The sequence below is a fragment of the Giraffa tippelskirchi genome, chromosome 12 (assembly GCF_054371585.1).
Source record: "Giraffa tippelskirchi isolate mGirTip1 chromosome 12, T2T-mGirTip1v1.2.pri, whole genome shotgun sequence".
Classification (NCBI taxonomy): Eukaryota; Metazoa; Chordata; class Mammalia; order Artiodactyla; family Giraffidae; genus Giraffa; species Giraffa tippelskirchi.
In genome coordinates this window covers 86,209,931-86,234,786 of record NC_137286.1, presented here as the reverse complement: position 1 = coordinate 86,234,786, position 24,856 = coordinate 86,209,931, and the positions used below count along the sequence as shown (strand labels likewise).

The following is a 24,856-nucleotide window of genomic DNA, read 5'->3' as shown; positions in this document are numbered from 1 at the left end:
TATAGCCCACCAGGCTCCTCTGTCCATGGGATTCTCCAGGCAAGAATATTGGAGTGGGCTGCCATATAGCAAAGTGATTCAGTGATACAAACATATATATATATATATATATATATATATATATTCTTTTTCAGATTCTTTTCCACTATATGTTATTACAAAGATGTTGAATATAGTTCCCTGTGCTATATGATAGGTCTTTGTTGTTTATCTTCTATGTATAGTAATATCTGTTAATCCCCAATTCTTAACTTATCCCTTCCCCCTCCCCATCCCCCTTCGGTAGCCATAAGTTTGTTTTCCATGTGACACTATTCCTACAAAGAGCCCTTTGCCCAACCATCAATCAGAAAAGTTGATTAACAGAGAAAGGTAATGAAAGCAAGAGAATCAGATCATACTTTTCCTCTCTGTATAAAAATCTAGGGACTTCCCTGGTGGTCCAGTGGTTAAGAATTTGCCTTCTAATGTAGGGGACTCGGGTTGGATACCTGGTTAGGGAACTAGGAGCCCACATGCCTTGGGGCAACTAAGCCCGCACAACTACTGAGTCCTCTTGCCACAACTAGAGAGGCCTGTGCCCTGCAATGAAGAGCCTGCGCGGCCAAAAAAAAAATTTACAAAATATGAATAACTAATTATATGAACTCAGAGGGAGCAAATGACCTCCTCAATATCCCCAGGACTTGGTGAAAAGGAACTTAAGGTTGGCCTTCGGTATATCCTGTTCACAGGAAAGGGACCTGCTGGACAGGGACAGGAAGCAGCCTGTCTGCAGAGGTATGGAAATCCCACTGGAAACTACAGTGCATCTTGTGTGAGCATGACAGGCAAGGCGAGGCTGAGAGGGCTGCTGCGCACGTCACAGATGGACAGCAGGACGTGGGATGTGATGGGTCTTGATTACGTTGTGGTACAATGGTAAAGTATGGTAAAGATGGTGAAGTACCTGCCTACGATGCAGGAGACCCGAGTTCGACCCCTGGGTTGGGAAGATCCCCTGGAGGAGGGCATAGCAACCCACTCCTTTATTCTTGCCTGGACAATCCCCGTGGACAGAGGAGTCTGGTGGGCTACAGTTCATGGGGTCGCAAAGAGTCAGACATGACTGAGCGACTAACCCTTTCGCTTTCACAAAACTGAACAGAGGCGAGAGAGAGCAGTGATAAGGGGCTTCAGTCATCCCGGCACTGAGAAGGCTCATGACGTAAAGCAAAGGAACTGATAGAAGGAAGGGCTAGATTTGAGGAAACTGCATTTTTTTTTAATTTTATTTTATTTTCCATTGGAGGATAATTACTTTACAATGTTGTGATGGTTTCTGCCGTACATCAACATGAATCAGCCATAGGTATACATATGTCCCCTCCCTCGAATTCTTTTAAACGTAGAGAAAACGTAGGTAGATCACTGAAGCGCTTAGCTGTAAGGCAGAAATTAACACAACGCTGTAAAATAACTCTACTTTAATAAACCCAAGGAGAAAAAAGACAGGTAGGAGCCTATGGCCTGTAACTCTAGAAAGGGAGGGCTTGGGGGGAAAGTAGGAGCTGCAAGAGGAACTGAATCGTGACTAATTCCAGAGAGATGGCAACAGGGACGGAGCCAAAGGAGCTATTGTGTTTCTCATGACATGTTTGGTTTAGAAAAGGACACAGACAGAGATAGAAGGGACGGCACAGTACCAGGGACGAGCCGAGAAGAGTGAAACATTTCTGTGAGAACGGTGCTGAGGCCTGAAATGAAGCTTGCGAAAAAATAAAAGCTGAAGTTGGCAAAAGAAATTTGAAAAGGAAAGAAAATTTTAAAAGGGACATTATTTTTAGCTATGATTAAAAAAGGGATGAGGTTCTCTGCTTGGATCACAACAGCCTGTTAACAGAGAACAAAGTTAAGATGACCCAACTCCCTGTTTGCTATCTAGCCTTTCCATACAAGCTAGTGGTCTTAACTAGGAAGAGGTAAAGAAGCATCCTTATAGAACTTCCCTGGCAGTCCAGTGGTTAAGATTCAGTGCTTTGAATGCGTGGGGCACAGGTTTGATCCCTGGCCGGGGAACTAAGATCTGGCATACCATGTGGCATGGCCAAAGTATTTTAAAAAATAAAAATAAAGAGGCATCCTTAGAAGAGCCCCGGGCATGCGGGCAGGGGATGTGGCATGCCATGAGTGGTATGTCCTCTTAACCATTTTAAGTCCAAATCTCCAGGCCCTACAGGCTCCCATTTCAGGCCCCTGGACAAACCAACAGATAGGACAGCACAGACAATATACTTGATCCCTGAAGAAACTAATGGAGACTGGGAAGTTTCCAAAAGATTATTGCCAGCAAATGTCCCAATGTACTCATGCAGGAGGGAGAGATACAGTTCCTATTATGTGAACCAATAAGCCTGGCAAAATTTGAACTAAGATGTAGTTTAAAGAAGGTTTTTAATCCCTTTGAAAAGGATGGGTATTGAAAACCAGCACAGGTTGGAGAAAAATAAGCCAGACTATTGGCTTGCCCTCTCCCTTATTATGGGCTTCCCTGATGGCTCATCATGTAAAGAATCGGCCTGCAGTGCAGGAGACCTGGGTTCAATCCCTGGGTCAGAAAGATTCCCTGGAGGAGGGCATGGCAACCTACTCCAGTATTCTTGCCTAGAGAATCCCATGGACAGAGGAGCCTGGTGGGCTACAGTCCATGGAGTCGCAAGAGTCAGGCATGACTGAGCAACTAAGCACCAACACTCCCCGATATGCTACCTAAGGGCACAGGCTGGAAAGGGCTCCAGTTACTGTGTACCTTGAAGCAAAAAAAGCAAAAAAAACCCAAAAAAACAAAAAAAACTCAGCTCTGTATCTTTTTAGTTCCTAACACAGGCTGTATGATGACCAAAGCTCAGAGATCCCTGTGACGGGGCTTCGGCCGTTCTTGAGCCTGGGGTATTATCTCAGGCCTCCAAGCCTTTGTCACACAGTGCTCCCTCATGCGGAATAACCTTCCCTTTGTCTGGCTGTTTGTCCTTCAAAACTCAGCTCAAATGGCAGCTCCTCTGGGAAAATTTCTCTTCTGCTCAGTATGATTTACAAGCCTTGCTACACAATCTGATTCCCATGTTGGAATCCTAGTACCCAGTGTGATGGTGGTAGAAGGCAGGGATTTGGGAAGTGCTTAGGTCCTGAGGGTGGAGGTCTTATAAATGGGATTTGTTGTTTCATTGAGTACCTCCATGAACTGCAGCCCTCCAGGCTCCTCTGTCCTTGGGATTTCCCAGGCAAGAATACTGGAGTGGGTTGCCATTTTCCTCCTCCAGGGGATCTACCTGACCTAGAGATTGGAACCCGGGTCTCCGGCTTTGGCAGGTGGGTTCTTATTGCTGAGCCACAGGGAAGCCCCACAAATGGGATCAGTGCTCTTATAAAGGAGACCCCACTGAGCTCCCAAGCCTCAGGTGAGGATACAGGGCCCTCACCTGACTATGTTAGTACCCTATTCTGACTTCCAGGCTCCTGAACCATGAACAATAATTTTTTGCCCTTTCTAAGCCACCCAGTCTACGGTGTTTTGCTGAAGCAGCCCGAAGGGACTCAGTCCCTTATCCTCGCTTGCCAAGCCCTCTGGGCACTCTGCTATCACAGTGCTCATCCCCTGGGCTACAACGGACAGCTTCCTTATCTGCCTGCTGCCTCCTGGAGGAGTTTCTATTTCCAGAGCCTGCCCAGTGCCAGGCACACTGGGGACCCTCAAGACACCGGGACTGCTTGCAGGAGTTTTGCTGAGAGGTTCAAAATCAACCTGAGGGGATTTGTCTCTAATCACGTTCTGTGGGATTCTCCAAGGCTAGACTTTTATCAGTGACTTGGAGGAATAATGTATTTTCAAGAAACCATAAAACTGGGAGAGAAAGATAATTAGATAAAAGGCTCAAGGTTCAATCTATGGTTGACTATAAAACCTGAAAACATAGCTAAGTTTTTATATAGATGGATTTTTCTTCTTGATTTTTCTGTGGCATGCTAATAGCATGTGCTTTTTCTTTTTTTGGTTTGTTTTGCTTTGGGGAGAAAATCAGAGGCAGATCATGTGAGGCAACGTGTCACAGATGACTGTATACACACTGAGGGATATGCTACATTGGTGCACCGTATTCATTACAATTTTTCACTAGTGCTCTGAACTATGCATTGCTAATTCAGGGCAACACACTGAATATATCATGTAATGTCACTAACTGTATGGTACATTATCACATAATATCAGTAAGCCATTTATTATAGATGTTCTTCTATGCTTCCAGACTTTCTGGCTACTCTGTAGAAAACTGGCTTATAACCAACGATGAAATTATGATAGAAATGTTCACGAAGCTTTATGCGTGCATGCTTGCACAGCTGTGTCTAATTCTTTGCAATCCCATAGACTAGCCCACCAGGTTCCTCTGTCCATGGGATCTCCCAGGCAAGAATACTGGAGTGAGTTGTCATTTTCTCCTCCAGAGGATCTTCCCCACCCAAGGACTGAACCTGGGTCTCCTGCACTGCAGGCAGATTCTTTACCACTGAGCCACCAGGGAAGGCATGTGTTCGAATGTAGCATAAATACAGTTCTCTGAACTTGCCACCTTCCAGCGTCGGGTGATTGTACCGCGAGGCTCCGGTCCAAGGTTCCGTCCTCCCTAGCATCTCTGCAGAGCTCCTCTTAAGGCGTAAGGCCTCTCCCTCTTTCTGGAACGGGAATTTATCGCAGGCAGATAGGTGCTCCACTTTCTGTTCCAAATGCCCTTTTTTTAGGTCAGGTCTTCAGAGAAAGCTTTAACTGAACTCTGAAGTGTAGCCAGCCAATTTAATTGCTCAGTGTAATCACTTTATGATTATGATTTGATAACATATCAGTTCTGTCTCTATTCCTATTTGGTTTGCTGGAATGAAAACGAAATCAAAACCCATTAAGAGGAAGGCTTCAGGCAGCGATAAACTTGAATCCCAGACCAATATATTTTTGGCATATTTACCTTGTGGATAAAACATGTGTTTTTATGGGACAGAGGAGACCATGGGATAGTAAGGACAGTGAGAAACCCATACCTGAGCCGCAGACAACAAAAACGAACAGTGCCAACAGCCATGGTCCCACAGGGTATTTCTCTTCTTGTGGCCTCTGAAAGTGAGCGGGAGAAAGTAAGACGAGGTTCATTCATTCAAGAAGCATTTATTGAGTACAGCTAGACACCGTCCTACGGGCTGGGGACCCATCTGTGAACGAGGCAGATCCAGTCTTAATGCCAGTGGGCAGATCTAGATGAAAGTGAAAGTGTTAGTCACTCTGTCGTTGTCTGACTCTTTTGTGACCCTGTGGAATGTAGCCAGCCAGGCTCCTCTGTCCATGGGATTCTCCAGGCAAGAATACTGGGGTGGGTAGCCATTGCCTTCTCCAGGGGATCTTCCAGACCCAGGGATTGAACCTGCGCTGCCCATACTGTGGGCAGATTCTTTACTGTCTGAGCCACCAGAGATCTAGATGAACAAAGTCAATTTAAAGGATCAAGACTGGTTTGGAAAAACTCATCAACAACCTTATTTACATCCCTGTAACTCAATGAACTTGGTGGTTCTTAAATATTCTGGAGACAGATGAGGTATAATACATAAATCAATACAGGGATTTGGGAGCCAAAAGATGCCATTACTAATAATTGTTTCTGTTGGCTGAAAGCACACTTCATACCAGGCACTCTAGGAAGCAGCCGATATTCACCATTTCCAGTGCTCACAACTCCACACGAGGTCAGTCTTATCATCCCCCTTCTGTAGCTGAGAAACTGAGGCTCATGCTTTGTTAACTTCAGCAAGAGCTGGGATTCAAGTTTAGATTTGCCTCATTATAGAGCTAGGGGTTTTTCCTCCAACAGACTCCCCTTGAATTCCCGCATCTGTGACTTCCAAGCTGGGTCACAAAGCACAGCCATTTTCTCAAAGCTTTCCAAGTGCCAGGACTTCCCCCGAGATCAAGTGGGTAAGACTCTACCTTTCAATGCATGGGTGCTTATAAGCTCAGTCATGTCTGACTCTTTGCGACCCTATGGACTGTAGACACCAGGCTCCTCTGTCCATGGAATTTTCCAGGTAAGAATACTGCAGTGGGTTGCCATTTCCTTCTCCAGGGGATCTTCCCAACCCAAGGATGGAACCTAGGTCTCCTGTGTCTCCTGCATTGGCAGGTGGATTCTTTACCACTGCGCCACCTGGGAAGCACAGGTTCTACTCCTGGTCGGGGAATTAAGGTCCCATGTGTCTCATGGTGTGGCCAAAAAAATAAAGAGAACTCTTTAAAAAATAAAAAATGATGGTTTAAAAAAGAAAAAAATTTTAAGTGCTAAAAACCTGGGAAGTCACTGCAGTGTAAATCCAGGGAACAGTAGACAGCAACCACATATGGAGGTGAGAGGAGCAGCATTTTATAATAAACCTCCTAATTCTTAGTGGAGCTGACTCTTTGGAGAAATCTCTACTTCTCTAGGAAGCACAAGGGGTCTGTGGTCCCCACACAGATCAGTCCTGCAAACATCTTGCTCATCTCAAACCCAAAGAACAGGAAGTCCCTCTGCAAGCCCTCTGGGTCTGTGTGCTGGTAGGGCTTGGTCCTTACAATCCAATCAATCAATGGAAAACCAATATTTTCTGAGAGAGGCATCTGAAAGTGGAGAATTTCTCAAATGCTAAGGGAGAGGGTAGAGTGAAAAAAAGAAAGAACTCACTAAATATTTCCTCATTGGCATGAGCCAAAAATAGGCTGTAGTCAACATAGGTTAAAAAAAAACAAACTTATTTTATCATAGATAAGGCAACAAGTCTCTGGTTCTCAGCTTATTTGTTCCATTCTTCGAGAACCTTCTCTCTTCTACTTCTGTTGAGCTCACTTGGCACTTATATCACCAAGTACTTTTTCTAGATAGCACTTAGCATGATTTGTATCACGATGTTTATTCTTGTGATGCTGTGTTTAATGTCTGTCTCTCCACTAGACTGTAAACCCCACAAGGGTAGGCACTGCGTCTCTTTTATGCATCAGGGCATACCAATGCCTGATCCAGAACTTAAATATAGTACATGCTTGATAAATGTTCATCAAAGAATGAATAAGCATGCAAGTTTCGCTAAATATGATGTCTTAGGTCACCTAGGGGCTTCCCTGGTGGCTCAGATGGGGTATAGAATCCACCTGCAATGCAGGACACCCAGGTTCAATCCCTGGGTCAGGAAGATCCCTTGGAGAAGGGAATGGCTACCCATTCTAGTATTCTTGCCTGGGAAATCCCATGGACAGAGGAGCCTGGCAGGCTACAGACCATAGAGTTGCAAAGAGTTGGACATGACTGAGCAACTGACACTTTCACTGTCACTACTTTGTAGGTCACCTAGAGTAAAGAAGGATCTAGAAAAGATATTGACTCTTTTACTAATTCTTCCACATTGGTGATAGTGTTATTCCAGCATTTCTCTTACTAGAGAAGTATAAATTAGTGTCGGGGCAGATAGAATCTGACTAAGGATTAAAACAACTCACTTCTCTGACTTTGAGAAACTTGTATCTACCAACACTTGTATGATGGCAAATCACACTGAAAGGGGATAGATGGTTTCTTTTGACTAGAACGAGGACAAAATCAGTCAAATAATCGCACAGAATAACTCTTTAATCAGCATTTTCACTGTGTCATTCTTTGGCACTTAAGACTAAGTCAAGATGAGAGCAAATAAATAGTTATTTGAACAGAGTATAACATTTACCCCTCCCCCATTCACGAACTTCCTAATCATTTGTCCCAGTTGACCAGAAACAAATTCTGTTGCTGTCATCCCATTAATGCTATATTAAAAAAAATCCATTTAGTTCTATCTCCAGCAAAGTCAACAAGTGAATTCAGGAGCCTGTAAATGGGATTATTGGTCTAGGGCAGATACCAAATGGAGTCCTTTATTTTTCCTTTGCAGAAACTCCACTCAAATTATCAAGATGCAGAGCTTGAAGTATATAACACAGAAATCTTTTTAATGATATTTCACAGTGAATCAATAGTACTTGGGGACTTTCAGAGCTCAAGAACAACTTGGTTGGTCATAATACCTCTCTCTCTATATATATATATATATTTTTAATTGGAGTACAGTTGCTTTACAATGTATTAGTTTCTGCTGTACAGCAAAGTCAATCAGCCGTGTGTGTGTGTGTGTGTGTGTGTGTGTGTGTGTGTGTGTGTGTGTGTGTGTGTGTATACCCTCTTCCTTGGATTTCCTTCCCAGTTCCCTATGTTGTAAGCCTGTTCTCATTAGTTATCTATTTTATGGCTGAAAGTGAAAATATTAGTTCTCTCAGTAGCATCTGACTCTTGCAACCCCATAGACCGAAGCCCACCAGGCTCCTCTGTCTATGGGATTTCCCAGGCAAGAATACTGGAGTGGTAGCCATTCCCTCCTCCAGTGGATCTTCCCGACCCAAGAATCAAACTCAGGTCTCCTGCATTGCAGGTGGATTCTTTATTGTCTGAGCCACCAGGGAAGCCCATAGTAGTGTGTATATATCAATTCCAATTTCCAAATCCATCCCATTCCCCCCCTCCTCCCTTGGTATCCATACATTTGTTCTCTATATCTGTGTTTCTATTTCTGCTTTGCAAATAAGTTCATCTATACCGTTTTTCTAGATTTGAATTCCCGGTGGTCCAGCTGTTAAGACTCCATGCTGCCAGTGCAAGGGACATGGGTTCGATCCCTGGTAGGGGAACTAGGATCCCACATGACTTGCAGCACAGAAAAAAAAAAAAAAAACCTCTATCCCAATATATCCTTTTCTGAGAGCTTTGAGTTACCTCATTTTGGGAAACACTGCCCAGCCCAAATCTGTTGAGACAATTCACCTAAGCCTGAATCTATTGCTGGGAAAGGGTTTTTTTTTTTTTTTTTTTTTAAAGCAGTAGAATCGTGCAAATGACATGGTTCATTTCCAGCAAGAGTTTGACAGTCCCTGGGCCCCAAAATGGGCCTCCCTGGAGGCTTAGACAGTAAAAAATTTGCCTGCAATGCAGGAGACCCGGGTTCAATCACTGGGTCGGGAAGATCCCCTGGAGGAGGAAATGGCAATCCACTCCAGTATTCTTGCCTGGAGAATCCCATGGACAGAGGAGCCTGGCGGGGTACAGTCTGTGGGGTTGCAAGAGTTAGACAGGACTGAGAGACTAACACTTTCAGTTTGTTGGAGGATGTATTTCCCTGTGATAAGATACCAGCAGGAGAACTCTGAAATGTAAATTGCCCCTTTATTCTGGAGAAGTTACTACTGTATAATTATGAAATGATCATCCCATTACTCTGTTATCTGGGAGAACAATATTGATTCACTCCATAGCTGTACACCAATAATGAAATATCTGCATACAATTAAAGGAGTTTATTTCTAAATGACTACTCTGGATTTTCCTTTAGAATCTGTTCTTGTGTCTGCATTTCATTCTGAACAAGTTACCCCTTATAAGTCACTTCTTTCTAAGCATAATCATGTGAAAAAGTGAAAGTGAAGTTGCTCAGTCGTGTCCGACTCTATTGCAACCCCATGGACTGTAGCCTACCAGGCTCCTCAGTCCATGGAATTTTTCAGGCAAGAGTACTGGAGTGGGTTGCCATTTCCTTCTCCAGGGGATCTTCCCGACCCAGGGATTGAACCCGGGTCTCCCACATTGCAGGCAGACGCTTTACCGTCTGAGCCACCAGGGAAGCCCTAAGTATAATCATGTTTGATCTGTAATTAGGAAAATGAGATTTAGGAGTTAGAGTGTTTCGTTTTGTTTTGTTTTTTTGAAAGAGAATTTCATTTTTCTTTTTGGATGCTGATCTAGGTACAATAAAGTTAACCAAAAAAGCCTTTCTAACCAAGGAAAAATAAACATACATTGTGGCTTGGTTTGGAAATCTTTCATTACAAAGTTAGTAGGACCATTTAAATACCCTCGGAGGTGCCAGGCACTTTTGAAGGGCCCACTCCATGGTATATCAGAACCTATTAAAAATCTACTCATATAGCACATTAAACATTATTTGAAAAGAATGAAAGTTGAATTCAGTTGAATTGCAGTCAAGTTGACTACATTTCTTAGATATTTAAACATGGCACCCCACTCCAGTACTCTTGCCTGGACAATCCCATGGACGGAGGAGCCTGGTGGGCTGCAGTCCATGGGGTCGCTAAGAGTCGGACACGACTGAGCAACTTCACTTTCACTTTTCCCTTTCATGCACTGAAGAAGGAAATGGCAACCCACTACATTATTCTTGCCTGGAGAATCCCAGGGACGGCGGAGCCTGGTGGGCTGCCGTCTATGGGGTCACACAGAGTCGGACACGACTGAAGCGACTTAGCAGCAGCAGCAGTCAAGTTGACTACATTTCTTAGATATTTAAACAGTTTTTTCTCCAACTGTTTCATTGTCTTTTCTTACTTTGGAGACAATCATTTTTTTTTCAGGTCCCAAATGTTTTCAAGTAGTCTTGAAAAGCTCAAGGTGGCAGATGCTGACTTTACCAAGCCTAACAGATAACACAGACTTCCATGGTGGCTCAGTGGTAAAGAATCCGCCTGCCAATAAAGGAGACATGGGTTTGATCCCTGGGTCAGGAAGATCCCCTGGAGAAGAGAATAGCTACCCACTCTAGTATTCTTGCCTGGGAAGTCCCATGGACAGAGGAGCCTGGGGGGGGCTACAGTCCATGGGGTTGCGAAAGAGTGGACCTGACTGAGTGACCTAACAACTACAAATGGATAACACAGCTCTGCAAAAAAGTTTCTGTTTTGTTGTTACTTTTGCAGTCAGATAAGTTGTCAACTGGAGAGAATTAACAAGTGAAGTCTGATTTTTTTTAGGTCATTAAAAAGAACCACACAGCTAGAAATTTTCAGTAAATTAGCAGCCTGTATGATATCCTGGAGGAGCCTGGTAGGCTACAGTCCATGGGGTCGCTAAGAGTTGGACACGACTGAGTGACTTCACTTTCACTTTTCCCTTTCATGCACTGGAGAAGGAAATGGCAACCCACTACAGTATTCTTGCCTGGAGAATCCCAGGGACGGCGGAGCCTGGTGGGCTGCCGTCTATGGGGTCACACAGAGTCGGACACGACTGAAGTGACTTAGCAGCAGCAGCATGATATCCTGGGAAGACTTGATCTTCTAGGGATATAAACCCCGAATGCTTCAATTTCCTTAAAAATTGTTTTTCAGCATCAATTTGGACAGTAAGATTTTTTTTTCTGAGTAAAAATAGGAAAACCACAGATCTATGTGAAAAATAGTTCCAATTCAATGGCATGTTGCCATTTTGCTGCCCAACAACAACTAAATGATCTAGCTCCCAAATGAGAGAATTTCCAGAACAACTTAAGCCTATAGCTGTGCTGTGCTTAGTCACTTCAGTCGTGTCTGACTCTTTTCAACCCCACGGATTTGTAGCCCGCCAGGCTCCTCTCTCCATGGGGATTCTCCAGGCAAGAATACTGGAGTGGGTTGTCATGCCCTTCTCCAGGGGATCTTCCCAACCCAGGGACCGAACCCAGATCTCCCGCATTGCGGGTGAATTCTTGACTGTCTAAGCCACCAGGGAAGCCTACTTAAGCCTGTAGCTGTGTATAAAGATCCAGCTTTGATTCTAAGGCTTCTCTGACATAGTACTGCTTGATTCTGCAAGAATTCTGGTCTAGTGATTGCAAATCTAGCTTTTTGCTCAGTGAATCAAACCAGCATTGTGTCTTTGGCTAAAAGCAATTGCCTCATCAAGTCAGCAGACTCTTCCAGCCAAACTCCAAGCTTCAACTAAACTTCCACTGAAGTGTCTGAGACAATATTGATAGATTCCAAGTGTCTTTGCTCACGCACTTGGAGACAAACACTACCCAACAACTCATCTGAGGCCTGCCACTGAATGTCCAGAAATACAGGCCTGGCAATTTCTGCTGCAGATCATTTGCTTTACTGAAAACAAACGAACACCACACACACACACACATACACACACACACACCCCTGTGCATAAGGCACAGATTTTACTTAAACATTGTTATAAAGCTTTAATCTAAAGTCTTGGAGGCGTAGAATGCCTGGCAATAAGCTAGTCTCTAAAATTCTGCAAGATATTATCAAGATGAACCTGAATTCACAGAATGAATAAGAGGAATGTTGCTTTTAGAATTTGGCCTATAAGCCCCTGGAGAAAAGGCAAAGAAGGAAGATGGAAGGAAATACAGGTTGAACCGCACTTTGAATTCCCAATGTATACAAGGAGAGCATTACAAAAGGCAGGAAAGAAAACCTTATCAGGGTGTGTTTGTCGGGGAGAGCGGGCAGGACTGAAGCCTAGGAGGGAGAGATGGAAAACGGCCTCCCTTTACTCATTCATTCATTCCTTCAGCAAACGATCTCGCACCTACTAGGTTCCTGTCCCTTGCGTCAAGCAGTGGGTTTAACTCTTCCCTTAAGGATGTGACTTTGGTCTTTCCCAGAGACAAAGACTCAGTTCTCTCCTGGGGAGGCCCTTCTGCGCCTCCGTGGCAGCCGCTCCCAGAGGGGCCACGGCCAACCAGGGCCCTCTCCGCCCACGAGAGCCCAAGTCCGCGCCCCGGCCGTGGGGAAGCCCATTCCTCAGCGCCCCCGGGTGCCGGACCCCGCGGGAGGGGCGGCCCGGGGCGCGGAGGAGGCTGGGGGCAGCCCTGCGCCCGCGGCCCTACGCCCGCCCCGCCCCGGCCCGGCCCCGCGCAGCCCGGTCCACGCCGCCCCCGCCTTACCAAGGTTTTGGCTACGTTCCCCCTCTGGGTGATGTTTTTGCTGTGCTTCTCGTTGGCCATCCGGATCCGCTGTTTGGCCACCATGGCTCGGGCGCCAGGAAACGCTCTCGACTCCCACCTGCAAGGATGCCCCCCGCGTGAGGCCCCCGACCAGGCCGAGCTCGTCCCGCCCGCCCCGGGCGCTGCAGGTGGCAAGGCGCGGCCCCCGAGCCCCGGGCACCCCGCTCCCCAACCCCCAACGAGCTGGCTCCAGAGAGAGGCCAGAGCCCGGACGGAAGTAATCTTTCATCTCAGGAAACCCTCTCCTACTTCCTCGCCATCCTTCCGGTCCCCCCAGCTACCTAACCAGCGCAGCCCCGAGGCGGGCGCTGCGGCGCGTCCTCTGCGCACCCGGCGGCCGGAGCGCAGCGCGCCGAGCGGCTCCGGTTGGGGGCCCCCGGGGGAATCGGGATCTAGCGGCCGAACGCGGCGAGGCCCAGGGTTCCGGCGGCCGCGGGCTTTTGTGCGCTCACAGCGGGCGGGTCTCCCCAGCCCGGGACCCACCGAGGCCCCGGGGAAGGGGTTGGGGCTGCTGCGCTTCGAGCCGGGGTCGCGCAGTCTCCCCGGCACCGCGGCCCGCTGGCCGAGGGCAGTGCTGGAGGCGGCGGCCCGCGGTCCTCAAAAGACAAGTTGAACGAGGGAGGACGGGGCTAGGCCCGCGCTTTTGGGGGACCGTGGGAAGGAGCCTCCCCTTCGGGGGTCTGGGGAAGGGCTTGCGCAGGGAAGGGCGCCGCAGGAGCTTTTCGAAGTGCTTCAGAATGGACCGGATCTTCCCGGGGGATGGATGGGGAGAAGGGGGTGTGAGGATGGAGCGGAGAGAGGCCTTCCTGCCTGGGCGGTTACCGGGTTACTCGGAAGACGGACAGCGCCGCATCTGAGTGGAACGTGGAGGAAAGGCTTAGGCTTGCTGCCCAGGCGGAGTTTGGTGGTCACCGCCCGGACGTGGGTAACTTGGTCCACCCGGGGCAACTTGGATCTCCTCTAGAGAATCCCCTCGCCAACCTCCCTACCCCCGGTCCAGGGGCATCTGAACTGGGAGCTTCCCTGCGATTCAAGGGTACAAATGGAACGTTCCTGACCCACAACCACTGGTACCGGGCCCTACAGACTGTCTAGTGTGGGGACAGAGGGGGAGAGGGGTCCAGTCCTTCACTTTCCCACGTGCTGGATGGATTGGAGGTAGCCCCTAGAAGACCAGAAGAGGGGAAACCTCAGCCTGGAAGTGGTGGGAAGAAGAGTTAGACCAGCTTTGCCTCGTGCACCCCGGTCCTTCCCTTTGGGGCATCTGTGACTGGGTTTCCGCTGGGTTCTATGGAGTGAGGTTCCCCTGTGTCCAGGGGAGGTGAGGGAAGGCTCCTTCTCTCTTTTGGGGGCCCTTTGTGCCCTTGTAACTGGCAGAGGGCTCCTCGGCTGAGCTCAGCCTCAGGCCCCTCCCCACTTCTTGTCAATCAAACGGTAATATGGACTGTTTAGGGGCTGCTTTGGGAAGAAGCCAGAAGTTATCTAGCATCATTAATAAAGTCTGGTCATTCTTTTTCTACTCTGAAGATGAGTTAAGTTTCCAAACTAGTTTCCATTGGCTTAACCATTACCCACCACCACCATTATTACACGACCACAAACCAAGTAGGCCCAACCCTAATGCTGCGCTTTTAATAACAATTGAGTTCTTTCTTTTTAAAAGAATTAATTTTTATTGAGCATAGTTGCCAGCTGATGCGAAGAGCTGAGTTATTGGAAAAGACCCTGATGCTGGGGAAGATTGAAGGCAGGAGGAGAAGGGGGCAACAGAGAATGAGATGGTTGGATGGCACCACTGAATCCATGGACATGAGTCTGAACAAACTCCGGTGAAGGACAGGGAAGCCTGGCGTGCTGCAGTCCATGGGGTCGCCGACTTGGACACAACTTAGCCACTGAACAATAGCTGCTTTACGATATTGTGGTCATTTCTACTATACAGCAAAGTAAATCAGCTGTACGTATACATACATCCCCTCTCTCTTGGATTTCCTTCCCATTTAGGTCACCACAGAGCTCTGAGTAGAGTTCCCTGAGCACTGAGTAGGCTCTCTGCTGCTGCTAAGTCGCTTCAGTCGTGTCCGACTCCGTGCAACCCCACAGATGGCAGCCCACCAGGCTCCCCCGTCCCTGGGATTCTCCAGGCAAGAACACTGGAGTGGGTTGCCATTTCCTTTTCCAATGCATGAAAGTGAAAAGTGAAAGTGAAGTCGCTCAGTCGTGTCCGACCCTTAGCGAACCCATGGACTGCAGCCCACCAGGCTCCTCCGTCCATAGGATTTTCCAGGCAAGAGTACTGGAGTGGCTCTCACTAGCTCCCTATTTTATTCACAGTATCAGTGGTGTATATGTGTCAATTCCAAGCTCACGATTCCTCCCACCCCCTTGCGGTTCCCCCTTGGTATCCACACGTCTCTTCTCTACGTGTGTGTCTCTATTTCTGCTTTGCAAATAAGATTCTTGGTGGGGAAGGGTGAGAGGCCTTCTCGCCCTCAGTCACACTTGCTGGACCTGGCTGTGGCGTGAGGCCCAGGGGCAGCCTCTCCGTGACTCGCCTTCCTCCAATCTTGCCCACGTACCTGGAGAGGACACAAGGTAGGACCCCGCCTGAGCTGGGCACAGACCTGGCTCCGGGGAACAAGAAGGAAAAGATGCAGACAGAGATGGTTTTCCATCTGGTCCTGCGAGCAGAAAAGGGTTCCTCAGGGTCAGAAGTCTGCCTTCCCTCAGGCTCAGGTGTACTGCCTTGCTTAGGAAAACAATCGTTTTTTTGACCCGTGACTCCTGCTTGATATGGGGCTTCCCAGGTGGTGCTAGTGGTCAAGAACCCACGTGCCAACACAAGAGATGTGAATTCAATCCCATGGTCGGGAAGATCCCCTGGAGGAGGGCATGGCAACTCACTCCAATGTCTTTCCTGGAGAATCCCGTGGACAGAGGAGCTTGGCCGGGCTACAGTCCATAGCATCACAAAGAGTGGGACATTACGAGAGCGACTAAGCACGCACGCGTGCCTGCTTGACACTGACCAATTTTATTCTTTTTTTCTTTCTATGCTTCATTTTACAATATTTTAAGTTAGTTTGTTTTAACTATAGCCTGTATACTCACAGCAAACATTCAAACAGAAATAGGATATAAAGTGAAAAGCAAAGGTCTCATTCCCTGCCCTCCCCACTAGTTCCCATTGTTTCTAGGTTACCCTTCTAGTTGTTTTTACTCCTATAGAAGTCTACTTAGAAATTCCCTTTTAAAAAACAAGCAAACGTATTATGCCAACTATTGTGCCACTTGCTTTTCTCAGTTTGTTGCAATATGATCACATCTACTTATATATCCCTTCTTTTTCTAACAGGTACACAGTCTTCCATATTTATGGTTATATAGTAATGTATAGAGCAGTTATTTACAGTTATTTTGTATATGTGTGTGTGTTTGCCAACAATGCTTTAGTGAACATCCCTATCTTTGTGTACCTGTGCAGGACACACGTATACGTATGGAATAGATTGCTGGAGTTGAAGCTGCTGTACCTTTCATGGCTTCAGTGGGGTTACTGCTTTCTTTGGGGTGAGGCAGTCTCCTGCTTTTGTCGTTGTTGTTGTCCTGTCACTAAGTCGTGTTCGACTCTGCGACTCCATGAACGCCAGGCTTCCCTGTCCATCACCAGCTCCCGGAGCTTGCTCAAACTCATGTCCATCGAGTCGGTGATGCCGTCCAACTGTCTCGTCCTTTGTCTCCCCCTTCTCCTACTGCTGTCAATCTTTCCAGCATCAGGGTCTTTTCCAATGAGTCAGTTTTTCGCATCAGGTGGCCAAAGTATTTGAGCTTCAGCATCAGTCCTTCAGATTAATAATCAGGGCTGATCTCCTTTAGGATGGACTGGTTTGATCTCCTTGCCGTCCAAGGGACTCTCAAGAGTCTTCTCCAGCACCGCTACTACTGTGACCTCCACTGTATCTGCCCATTCCCCTCTTTGCCCTCTACAAGTCTCAGACCTTTATTAGACCTAGCAGATCACTGTTACTGTTTTTTAAATACTTTTTAATACAGACCATTTTAAAAGTCTTTATTGAGTTTGTTAAATACTGCTTCAGTTTTATGTTGTTTTTTTTTTTGGCCCTGAGGCATATGAGATCTTAGCTGCCCCACCAGGGATCAAACCCACAGCTCGCTGCATTGGAAGGTGAAGTCTTAACCACCGGACTGCCAGGGAAGTCCTGAGGATTGCCGTTATTTCCTAAGGAGAGTTCTCCCTCCCACCGTGGGTCTTGTCCCTTCCTCTCCTTAGCCCCACATGAATGCTCGGTTGCTTCGTTTGTGTCCGACGCTTTGCAACCCGATGGACTGCAACCTGCTAGACTCCTCTGTCCCTGGGATTCTCCAGGCAAGAATACTGAAGTGGGCTGCCAGGCCCTTCTCCAGGGGATCATCCTGACCCTGGGCTCGAACTCACGTCTCTTGCATCCCCTGCATTGTAGGCGGATTCTTTACCACTGAGCCACTGGGAAGCCCCCTTAGCCCCACAGGCTGCCATACCAGAGATCGAGCCGGCTCATGCCAGAAGCCCTTCTGCTGGGGAGCAGGGTCCAATGTCTGAAGCTGCATCCTTAGGGTTCAAGAGTAACCACTGTGCTAAGAAGGAGTGAGGCCTGGAATCATCTTGCTTTTATGAGGTGGGAGGATTGAGGAGGGGAATGGAAACTCAATCAAGAGGAGAAAGTTCCTTTGGGTTAATCGTGCTGGTGGCAGGAATCTCATGACACACCGGTAGTATGTAGTGCTCAACTGCACCTTCTAAAATTGCCTTGGGTAAAGAAGCAGGGAGCTGTTAACTGATTAAAATTGAATTTGGGGTGGTAAGTTTTTCAACCTTTAGAGCAAGAATTCATCACAAGCCTGTGACCGTTAATCCTAAGTCTGCCCCATGTAGGGCACTGGGTTTCAGACTAGAGAGACTGGATTTTACTCATCTTTATGAATGATGTACAATCAAAGCTGCAGCTTCCTTGGTGGCTCACTGGTAAAGAATCCACCTGCTAATGCAGGAGACACTGGTTCGATCCCTGATCTAGGAAGATTACCTTGAAGAAGGAAATGGCAACCCACTCCAGTATTCTTGCCTGGAAAATCTCATGGACAGAGGATCCTGGTGGGCTACAATCCATGGGGTCACAAAAGAGTCAGACTCGACTTAGTGACTAAGTAACAACAAATAATCAAAGCTTACAGGTGTGACTCTATTGAGCTGTGATGTACTAGACACCTGTCATTTTTCTGTGAGCAACATGCAAACCTTGTGTCTTTTAGGGGGACTCCTCACTGTGTGACTCTCAGGACCTTCTCTCCCACTATGGGAGCCCAGTAGGATGTGTGACCAAGCTTGGCCAAGCGATGCTCCTGTTTGAAACTTGAAAGCTTGAGCAGATAGTGCAAGGACAAAGGGACAGTTTCAACTTCACCTTGATGGTGAGATCTAAGACACCAGCAGTATCTAGTGGAGAGGGTGATGGTTAAGGTGGTGGTAGACCCAACGGTGGTATCTCATGTATTCTGCAATCTTTACAATAAATTCTTCTCCTGCTTCCATTGGCCAAAGTTTATATGTGTTGTTCACAATCAAGAGGGCTTCCCAGGTGGCTCAGTGGCAAAGAATCTGCCTGCCAGGCAGGAGTTGCAAGTTTGATCCCTGAGTTGGGAAGATCCCTTGGAGAAGGAAATGGCAACCCACTCTAGTATTCTTGTCTGGAGAACCCATGGACAGAGGATGGGCTAGTCCATGGGCTAGCAAAAGAGTCGGACATGACTTAGCAACTAAATAAGAACAATCACAACCAAAAACCCTGCTGAATGTATGCGAAAACAGACAAAACCCCAGAATGTCCCCCTTGGTCATTTCCCTTTCCAGATCTGGAATGATGGCCATCTCACTTGAAGTTTTCAGACATGACAACTAGTGGCCTCCCCTCAGCCTAACTCATCAAGGGGACCTGGGCATAGAGATCTTGATGGCGGGTGTGGTGGCCAGTTCTTGATATTGAATGAGAGTGACAGGTACCCCCTACATAAGTAAAACTAGCAGATCGCTGATGCTTCAAATTAATATTTTTGGTTTCTTCTTCCTCCAAACTGTTTCCGACACTGCTGGAGAAGAGGCAAAGTTGGCAAATCTCAGCATCATCTCCTTTGCACATGTTAAGTTCTGGTAAGACTGTTCATGATGATGTGTCAACAGTAGGCAGAGAAAAATAGAACTGACAGTCATTGCTGTCTGCTGCACGTGTTAGAATCAACGCCTTCAATTATGATTTTATAGAATCATATCATGTTGTAACTGGAAGGAAACTCAGTCATTTGTTTCATGTTTATTGAGTGTCTACTATGTGCCAGACACTATTTTAGACACTGAGGATTCAATGACTGATACAAGGGTTTCTGCCTTTAGAAAGCGCTAGGTTGTAGGGCAGAGACAAAGAGCAAACATTGGGAGACTGGCCTCATTTCACAAATGAGCAAAGGCCTTGGAATTGCAGAGGGAGTTGTGGCAGAGTTGAAAGCAGCAAAGGCCCTCTTGGCTTCCTGTTTTCTCAGAAGGAACATTTACCAGGTAAACTTGAGTGGGAGCCAGCGTGCAGGTTTGAGAGATTTGGAGTAGCCTCTACATGCTCTGAAATAAATCACACATGTGCACACACACACACACACACACACACACGCATGCATACTGCAGAACAAGGATAAACTCTGTTCCAGACCTCCAAGCCTTGATCTTTGGTCCGTAAGTGATGGCACAAGACAGACTTTAAACATTATGATAACTGTCATTCCCTGACCCTACAGGTGATCAGATTAAGCTTTAAAATGGAAGATGTGATTACCCATCTCCAGTCTGTAATTGCCTGCTCACAGCTGTTATTAATAGCAGTAAAAGCATCCTATCCGAGGAGGGAGGGATAGTATCCCATTCCAGTATTTTCCGTAATGACCTCCCGTGGCAGTGCACTCAGGGCTGCAGTGATGCGAAGTGTTTCCACATGTTTGAACAATCAAGCCGTGCTGTGTATCACACTCCTGCCTGTGCCCTGCTAAAATTTCAACCGTGGTTTAGCACAAAGCCCCCTTGTTTCTGTTCGGCCGGGTGCATGTTTTTAATGGCTGGAAGAGTTTCCTGATAGGGGAGAAACAACGTCAGTAATATCTAACATTTCCTAAGCACTTCCCAAGGGCCAGACGTTGCTCACTGCTTCACCTGCGCTTTCTCACTTCTTACACAGCCCTCTAAGGATGGGGATCCTGGAAACAGACAAATCCTGGCCCCTCCACTTATTAGCTGAGTGATGTAAGTCTCTCTCCTCATCGATAAAGCGGGGATAGAGCAGTAATGCTTATTAGAGTTCTTTTGAGATTAGATGAAATTATTCATGTTAAGAACATTAAACGCAGAGCATAGATCCATGGTCATTACTTAGTAAATGTCAACCTCTGCTAATATCTCCATAGACCACTGAGGAAATTGGTTTATAGAAGTTAAGTATCTTGCCTAAGGAAGGTCAAGACAATGAGCCTGGTCATTGCCCTCACATAGTTCGGAGTCTACTTGAGGTTCTTAAACAGTGCTGAACGCTGTAAGCCCTGCTGCTGCTGCTGCTGCTAAGTCACGTCAGTCGTGTCCGACTCTGTGCGACCCCATAGACGGCAGCCCACCAGGCTCCCCCGTCCCTGGGATTCTCCAGGCAAGAGTACTGGAGTGGGTTGCCATTTCCTTCTCCAGGGCATGAAAGTGAAAAGTGAAAGTGTAGTCGCTCAGTCGTGTCCGACTCAGTGACCCCATGGACTGCAGCCCGCCAGGCTCCTCCGTTCATGGGATTTTCCAGGCAAGACCACTGGAGTGGGGTGCCATTGCCTTCTCCGCTGTAAGCCCAGATGAACTCAAAGAGCCATTGCATTAAGAGACAGAATCTTTCTCGGTCGTTTTGTCTTTTAAATTATTTCAAAAATCTAAAAATATTCAAGCATTACCATATTGAAGGGATATAGAGAAAAGTCAGATTTTCTCACCTTTGACTCCAGTAAGTTCAAAACAATTTCTACTTGTCTATGTATATTCAAGTATGTATGCATGATACATTTTAATGTGTGTACATTAATACATTTTAATGTATTATATATGCTTATTTATGTATAATGTATTTAAATAAACTCTTTACAAAGTCCTTTTAATTCCCCTTTAAAAAATCTCAGATAGTATCTGGCTATTCAACACAATCTGTACCTTATTGTATTTTGTTTTTCACTTGATATATCATGGAGATTGATTCACATCATTTTATCTAAGTGTATATCATTCTTTTAACATGGTTGCATGATATTTCAGGTATGGAGAAACCGTGATTGATTTAATCAGTCTCCTATTGATAGATATGTAGATTGTTTTCAGTTTATTGCCACAAAAATCAATGAATAGCTTTACCTATATATTTTTGCAAAAATGCATGCATATATTTATTGGAGGACTTCCCAGAAGTGTGATTACTGGGCCAAAGGTTATGTGTTGAAAAGTGTATGGAGATTATCAAATTATCCTTCAGAGACATTGTATCAATTTGTATACTTCCTCCATAATGTATGTGAATGGGTTCAGGGTATTTTTTTCTTAGTTATATGGCACTGGACAAGCACTCTTGGGTGAGTGGCATGACTTCTTTTTGTTTCTTTATAGACTTTCCTAGTGAGAGTGAGTGCTGGAATGAGGCCATGGTCATGAATTTGTCCACTCTGTAGTCAATTAGCTTTGTTGTCTCCTTCATCAAGGTTAGTACTTTCCTGGTCAGTGAGTCACAATAGGGACCAGAGGAGAAAATGGATAGATGGGCAATATTCCTGACCATTTCTGGATTTCCTTAGCGTCTACCTTCCTGCTGCTGCTGCTAAGTCACTTCAGTTGTGTCCGACTCTTTGCAACCCCATGGACTGCAGCCTACCAGGCTCCTCTGTCCATGGGATTTTCCAGGCAAGCGTACTGGAGTGGGTTGCCATTGCCTTCTCCGCTACCTTCCTAGCAATAGAGAATTATCAAAAAATTTAAATGTTTTAAAAATAATATCATTCGGTTTTTTGCGCTTCACTGTCACAAGACATATTTATATCTAGTACAGAGCTCTAAGCAATTTAGAGATAAAGGACTTATATTTATGAACAATCCTTATTGTACAGAAATTGCTTTTAGTAGACTGTGAGCTCCTTCAAGACACAGACCATGGATGTTCATTATGGCATCCCCAAAGGGTATCTGATGACAGATTAAGTGAATACTGAATGAAAGAATAGTGAATACAGAAAGAATTTGGGAGATTTGGATATTAATTACAATAAATATCTATTTATTGTATTATATAGTTTGTATTTCATTCATTCAGAATACATGTCAGCTTGTGTTGGATATGCAGAGCAAGTTCATACTCCAGGCTGTAACCCAACCATCTATAGATAATAGTAGGCCCCTGTTTTCATTGCTAATGTTAGTTTCCTTTGATTTAAATTCAAAGTTATATCACCTTTAGAATAATATACATGTTTTACTGGTCCGGGTCACTCACTCCTCATTATAGTTGTTATTTTTATCTGTCACGTTGAATTTTTTTTATATTTTCAGAATCCAATCCTTTCAATAATGTCATCACACAGTTGCTTCAAAGGAGTTTTGCGATGGTGAAGAATGCTCTCGGCCTTTCTGAATGTCAGCACATTCAACCAAGGATCCCAGCTTCTGGAAACTTGTCACATCTAATATTCTTTAAAAGGATTTCGTAAAGAGCTTATTGGCAATGATATGGGTATGGATTAGTAAACCATCTGCAGAAAGCTCAGACGTTCGCATGAAAGTGTTTGCACCGAAACCACAGTAGCGTTTGAATCACACAACGTCCCCGGGTGACTTTGTATGTGGAAAGCTCTGGGCCATTATGGTTTCCACATTCGTCTGGGTGGAACTGTGTACTAGGCAGGGGCTGCCCCAAGGCCTTTGAATATCACAGTGAAATCTGAGCTAGGATGAGGAAAAAGTAGGTGAGGGAAGAGGAAGAGGAAGCTTTGAAGGGAGCCCCTCCCGGTCACCTAGAAGCATCAGTCCCCTCATGTCACCTGGAAATACACGCCTGGACCAGAGCCATGGTGTCACTCCCACACCCACACACACACCCTTTTCACGTAGAAGCAGAAATCAGGAAAGAGCCAATCTATGGGAAGAAAGGAAGTGATTCAGAGCAGTTGGCAAGCCTGCTCACCAGACTGATTCCCAGGAATTCCTCCGAGCATAATATTGGGAGGGTGTGTGGTTCAAGCCTGCCTTTAACTCAAGAGCCCTTTGTCCAAGAAGGACGAAATACCGCCAAAGAGTGACAAGGGTCACCGCATCCAGTACAGATCAGGCCCACGGAAACAGTGTGAATTCTTCCTGAGAAGTGGGTCCTGTTCTTTTGTCTGTTTTCTAAGATATTTTACCAAGCTTGGTCAGTCAACCCCCACACCACTACTGGGAGACAGGTCAGCGTCATCATTATCCCAGGTTTACAGCTGAGGAGCTAGCACACAGATGGGACTGTGACAAAATCCCCAGAAATAAAGGACCTTGAGGTCAACAATCTGGTTAGAAGTGGGGAAGAGGGGACCGTGGTAGGAATGTACCTTTTTTTAAACAATTATTTTACTGAAGTAGAGTTTATTTCCTTACTTGGCTGCAGAGTGCCTTAGTTGTACCACGTGGGCTCCGGAGCACGTGGGCTCGGTAGTCGTGTCATACAGGTTAGTTGCTCCAGGGCATGTGGGATCTCAGTTCCCTGACCAGGAATCGAACCCAAGTCTTTGGCATTGCAAGATAAATTCTTAATCACTGGCCCACCAGGGAAGTCCCTAGTTGATTTATTAATACAGTGTTGTGTTGATTTCTGCTGTATAGCAAAGCGACTCAGTTATATATATACAATATGTTCTTTTTCGTATCCTTTCCCATTATGGTTCGTCACAGGATATCGAGTTTAGTTCTCTGTGCTATACAGTAGGATCTCGTTTATTCACTCTGTATATAACAATTTGCATCTGCTAATCCCAAACTCCCAGTCCATCCCTTCCCCATTCCCCCTCCCCCTTGGCAACCACAGGTCTGTTCTCTACGCCTGTGAGTCTGTTTTATAGAGAAATTCATTTGTGTCACGTTTTAGGTTCCAAATGTACATGATATAATATGGTGTTTGTCTTTCTGACTCACTTCACTGAGTGTGATAATCTCCCAGTCCATTTGTTCCTGCAAATGGCCTGCTTTCTTTCTTTTTTATGGCTGAGTAGTATCCCATTGTATACACATACCCCATCTTCTTTATCCATTCATCTGTTGATGGACATGTAGGTTGTTTCCGTGTCTTGGCTATTGTGAATAGTGCTGCTATGAAAATACGGGTGTACCTATCATTTTGAATTATAGGAATGTGTTGACATTTTGTTTGCATAGCATTCTTATAGAATGGAGACAACCTGAAGCACACCTGGCTGCTGTCCCCAGCTCTCTGTCTCCTTGCACCAGCATGGCCCCTGGTGACAGACGTGATTTTGCCAGAGGGTTGTCACTTATATACCAGTGGTGGCACCGGGTAAGGGTTCGGGTCGCTGAAACTGAGGGGGTTGTCAGCCCCTCTCTTCTTCGTCAGAGCTCCCCACTGAACAATCCCTGAGCCCACCTCCTGCACAGACTCAGGGGACCTCAGGGTTGAAAAGGACCTTGAGAGCTATTCAGTCTAACTCCTCCTTTAAAGGTGATGCAAAACAAATGTCAAAAGAGAAACATTCATCGAGACGGTTGCTTGGTAATCGAGAGCGATCATTTTCATATGCAAAACCTGTACTCAATGAATTTGAGTGTGTGTGAGTGTGGAGAGACGGGGGGGCTCTTTTTTTTTTTGCTTTTTGCTTTCTCTATTACTTTGGTACTGTGTAT

The 24,856-nt window shown here is 46.0% G+C and overlaps 1 protein-coding gene and 1 long non-coding RNA gene across 6 annotated transcripts in view; one reads left to right on the top strand and one right to left on the bottom strand.

Moving 5' to 3' along the window:
* Positions 1 to 13,257, bottom strand: part of SERP2 (stress associated endoplasmic reticulum protein family member 2) — a 28,311-nt gene extending 15,054 nt beyond the window's left edge. For all 5 annotated transcript variants that reach the window (XR_014071430.1, XM_081550860.1, XM_081550861.1 and 2 more), the window contains exons 1-3: positions 13,152 to 13,257; positions 12,811 to 12,928; positions 5,071 to 5,143 (exon numbers count right to left, since the gene is read on the bottom strand). Coding sequence is in view for 4 of the 5 variants with exons in the window: in XM_081550860.1 (XP_081406986.1) it covers positions 5,071 to 5,143; positions 12,811 to 12,894 (157 nt within the window). In the remaining variant the exon portion in view is untranslated. The remainder of the gene's footprint in view (positions 1 to 5,070; positions 5,144 to 12,810; positions 12,929 to 13,151) is intronic.
* A 308-nt stretch (positions 13,258 to 13,565) lies between these two features.
* Positions 13,566 to 22,736, top strand: LOC145530042 (uncharacterized). Its single transcript, XR_014071431.1, has 5 exons — positions 13,566 to 13,940; positions 18,181 to 18,339; positions 19,024 to 19,075; positions 21,590 to 21,681; positions 22,523 to 22,736. It is a non-coding gene; the product is annotated as an uncharacterized LOC145530042 (long non-coding RNA).
* The last annotated feature ends 2,120 nt before the right edge of the window (positions 22,737 to 24,856 follow it).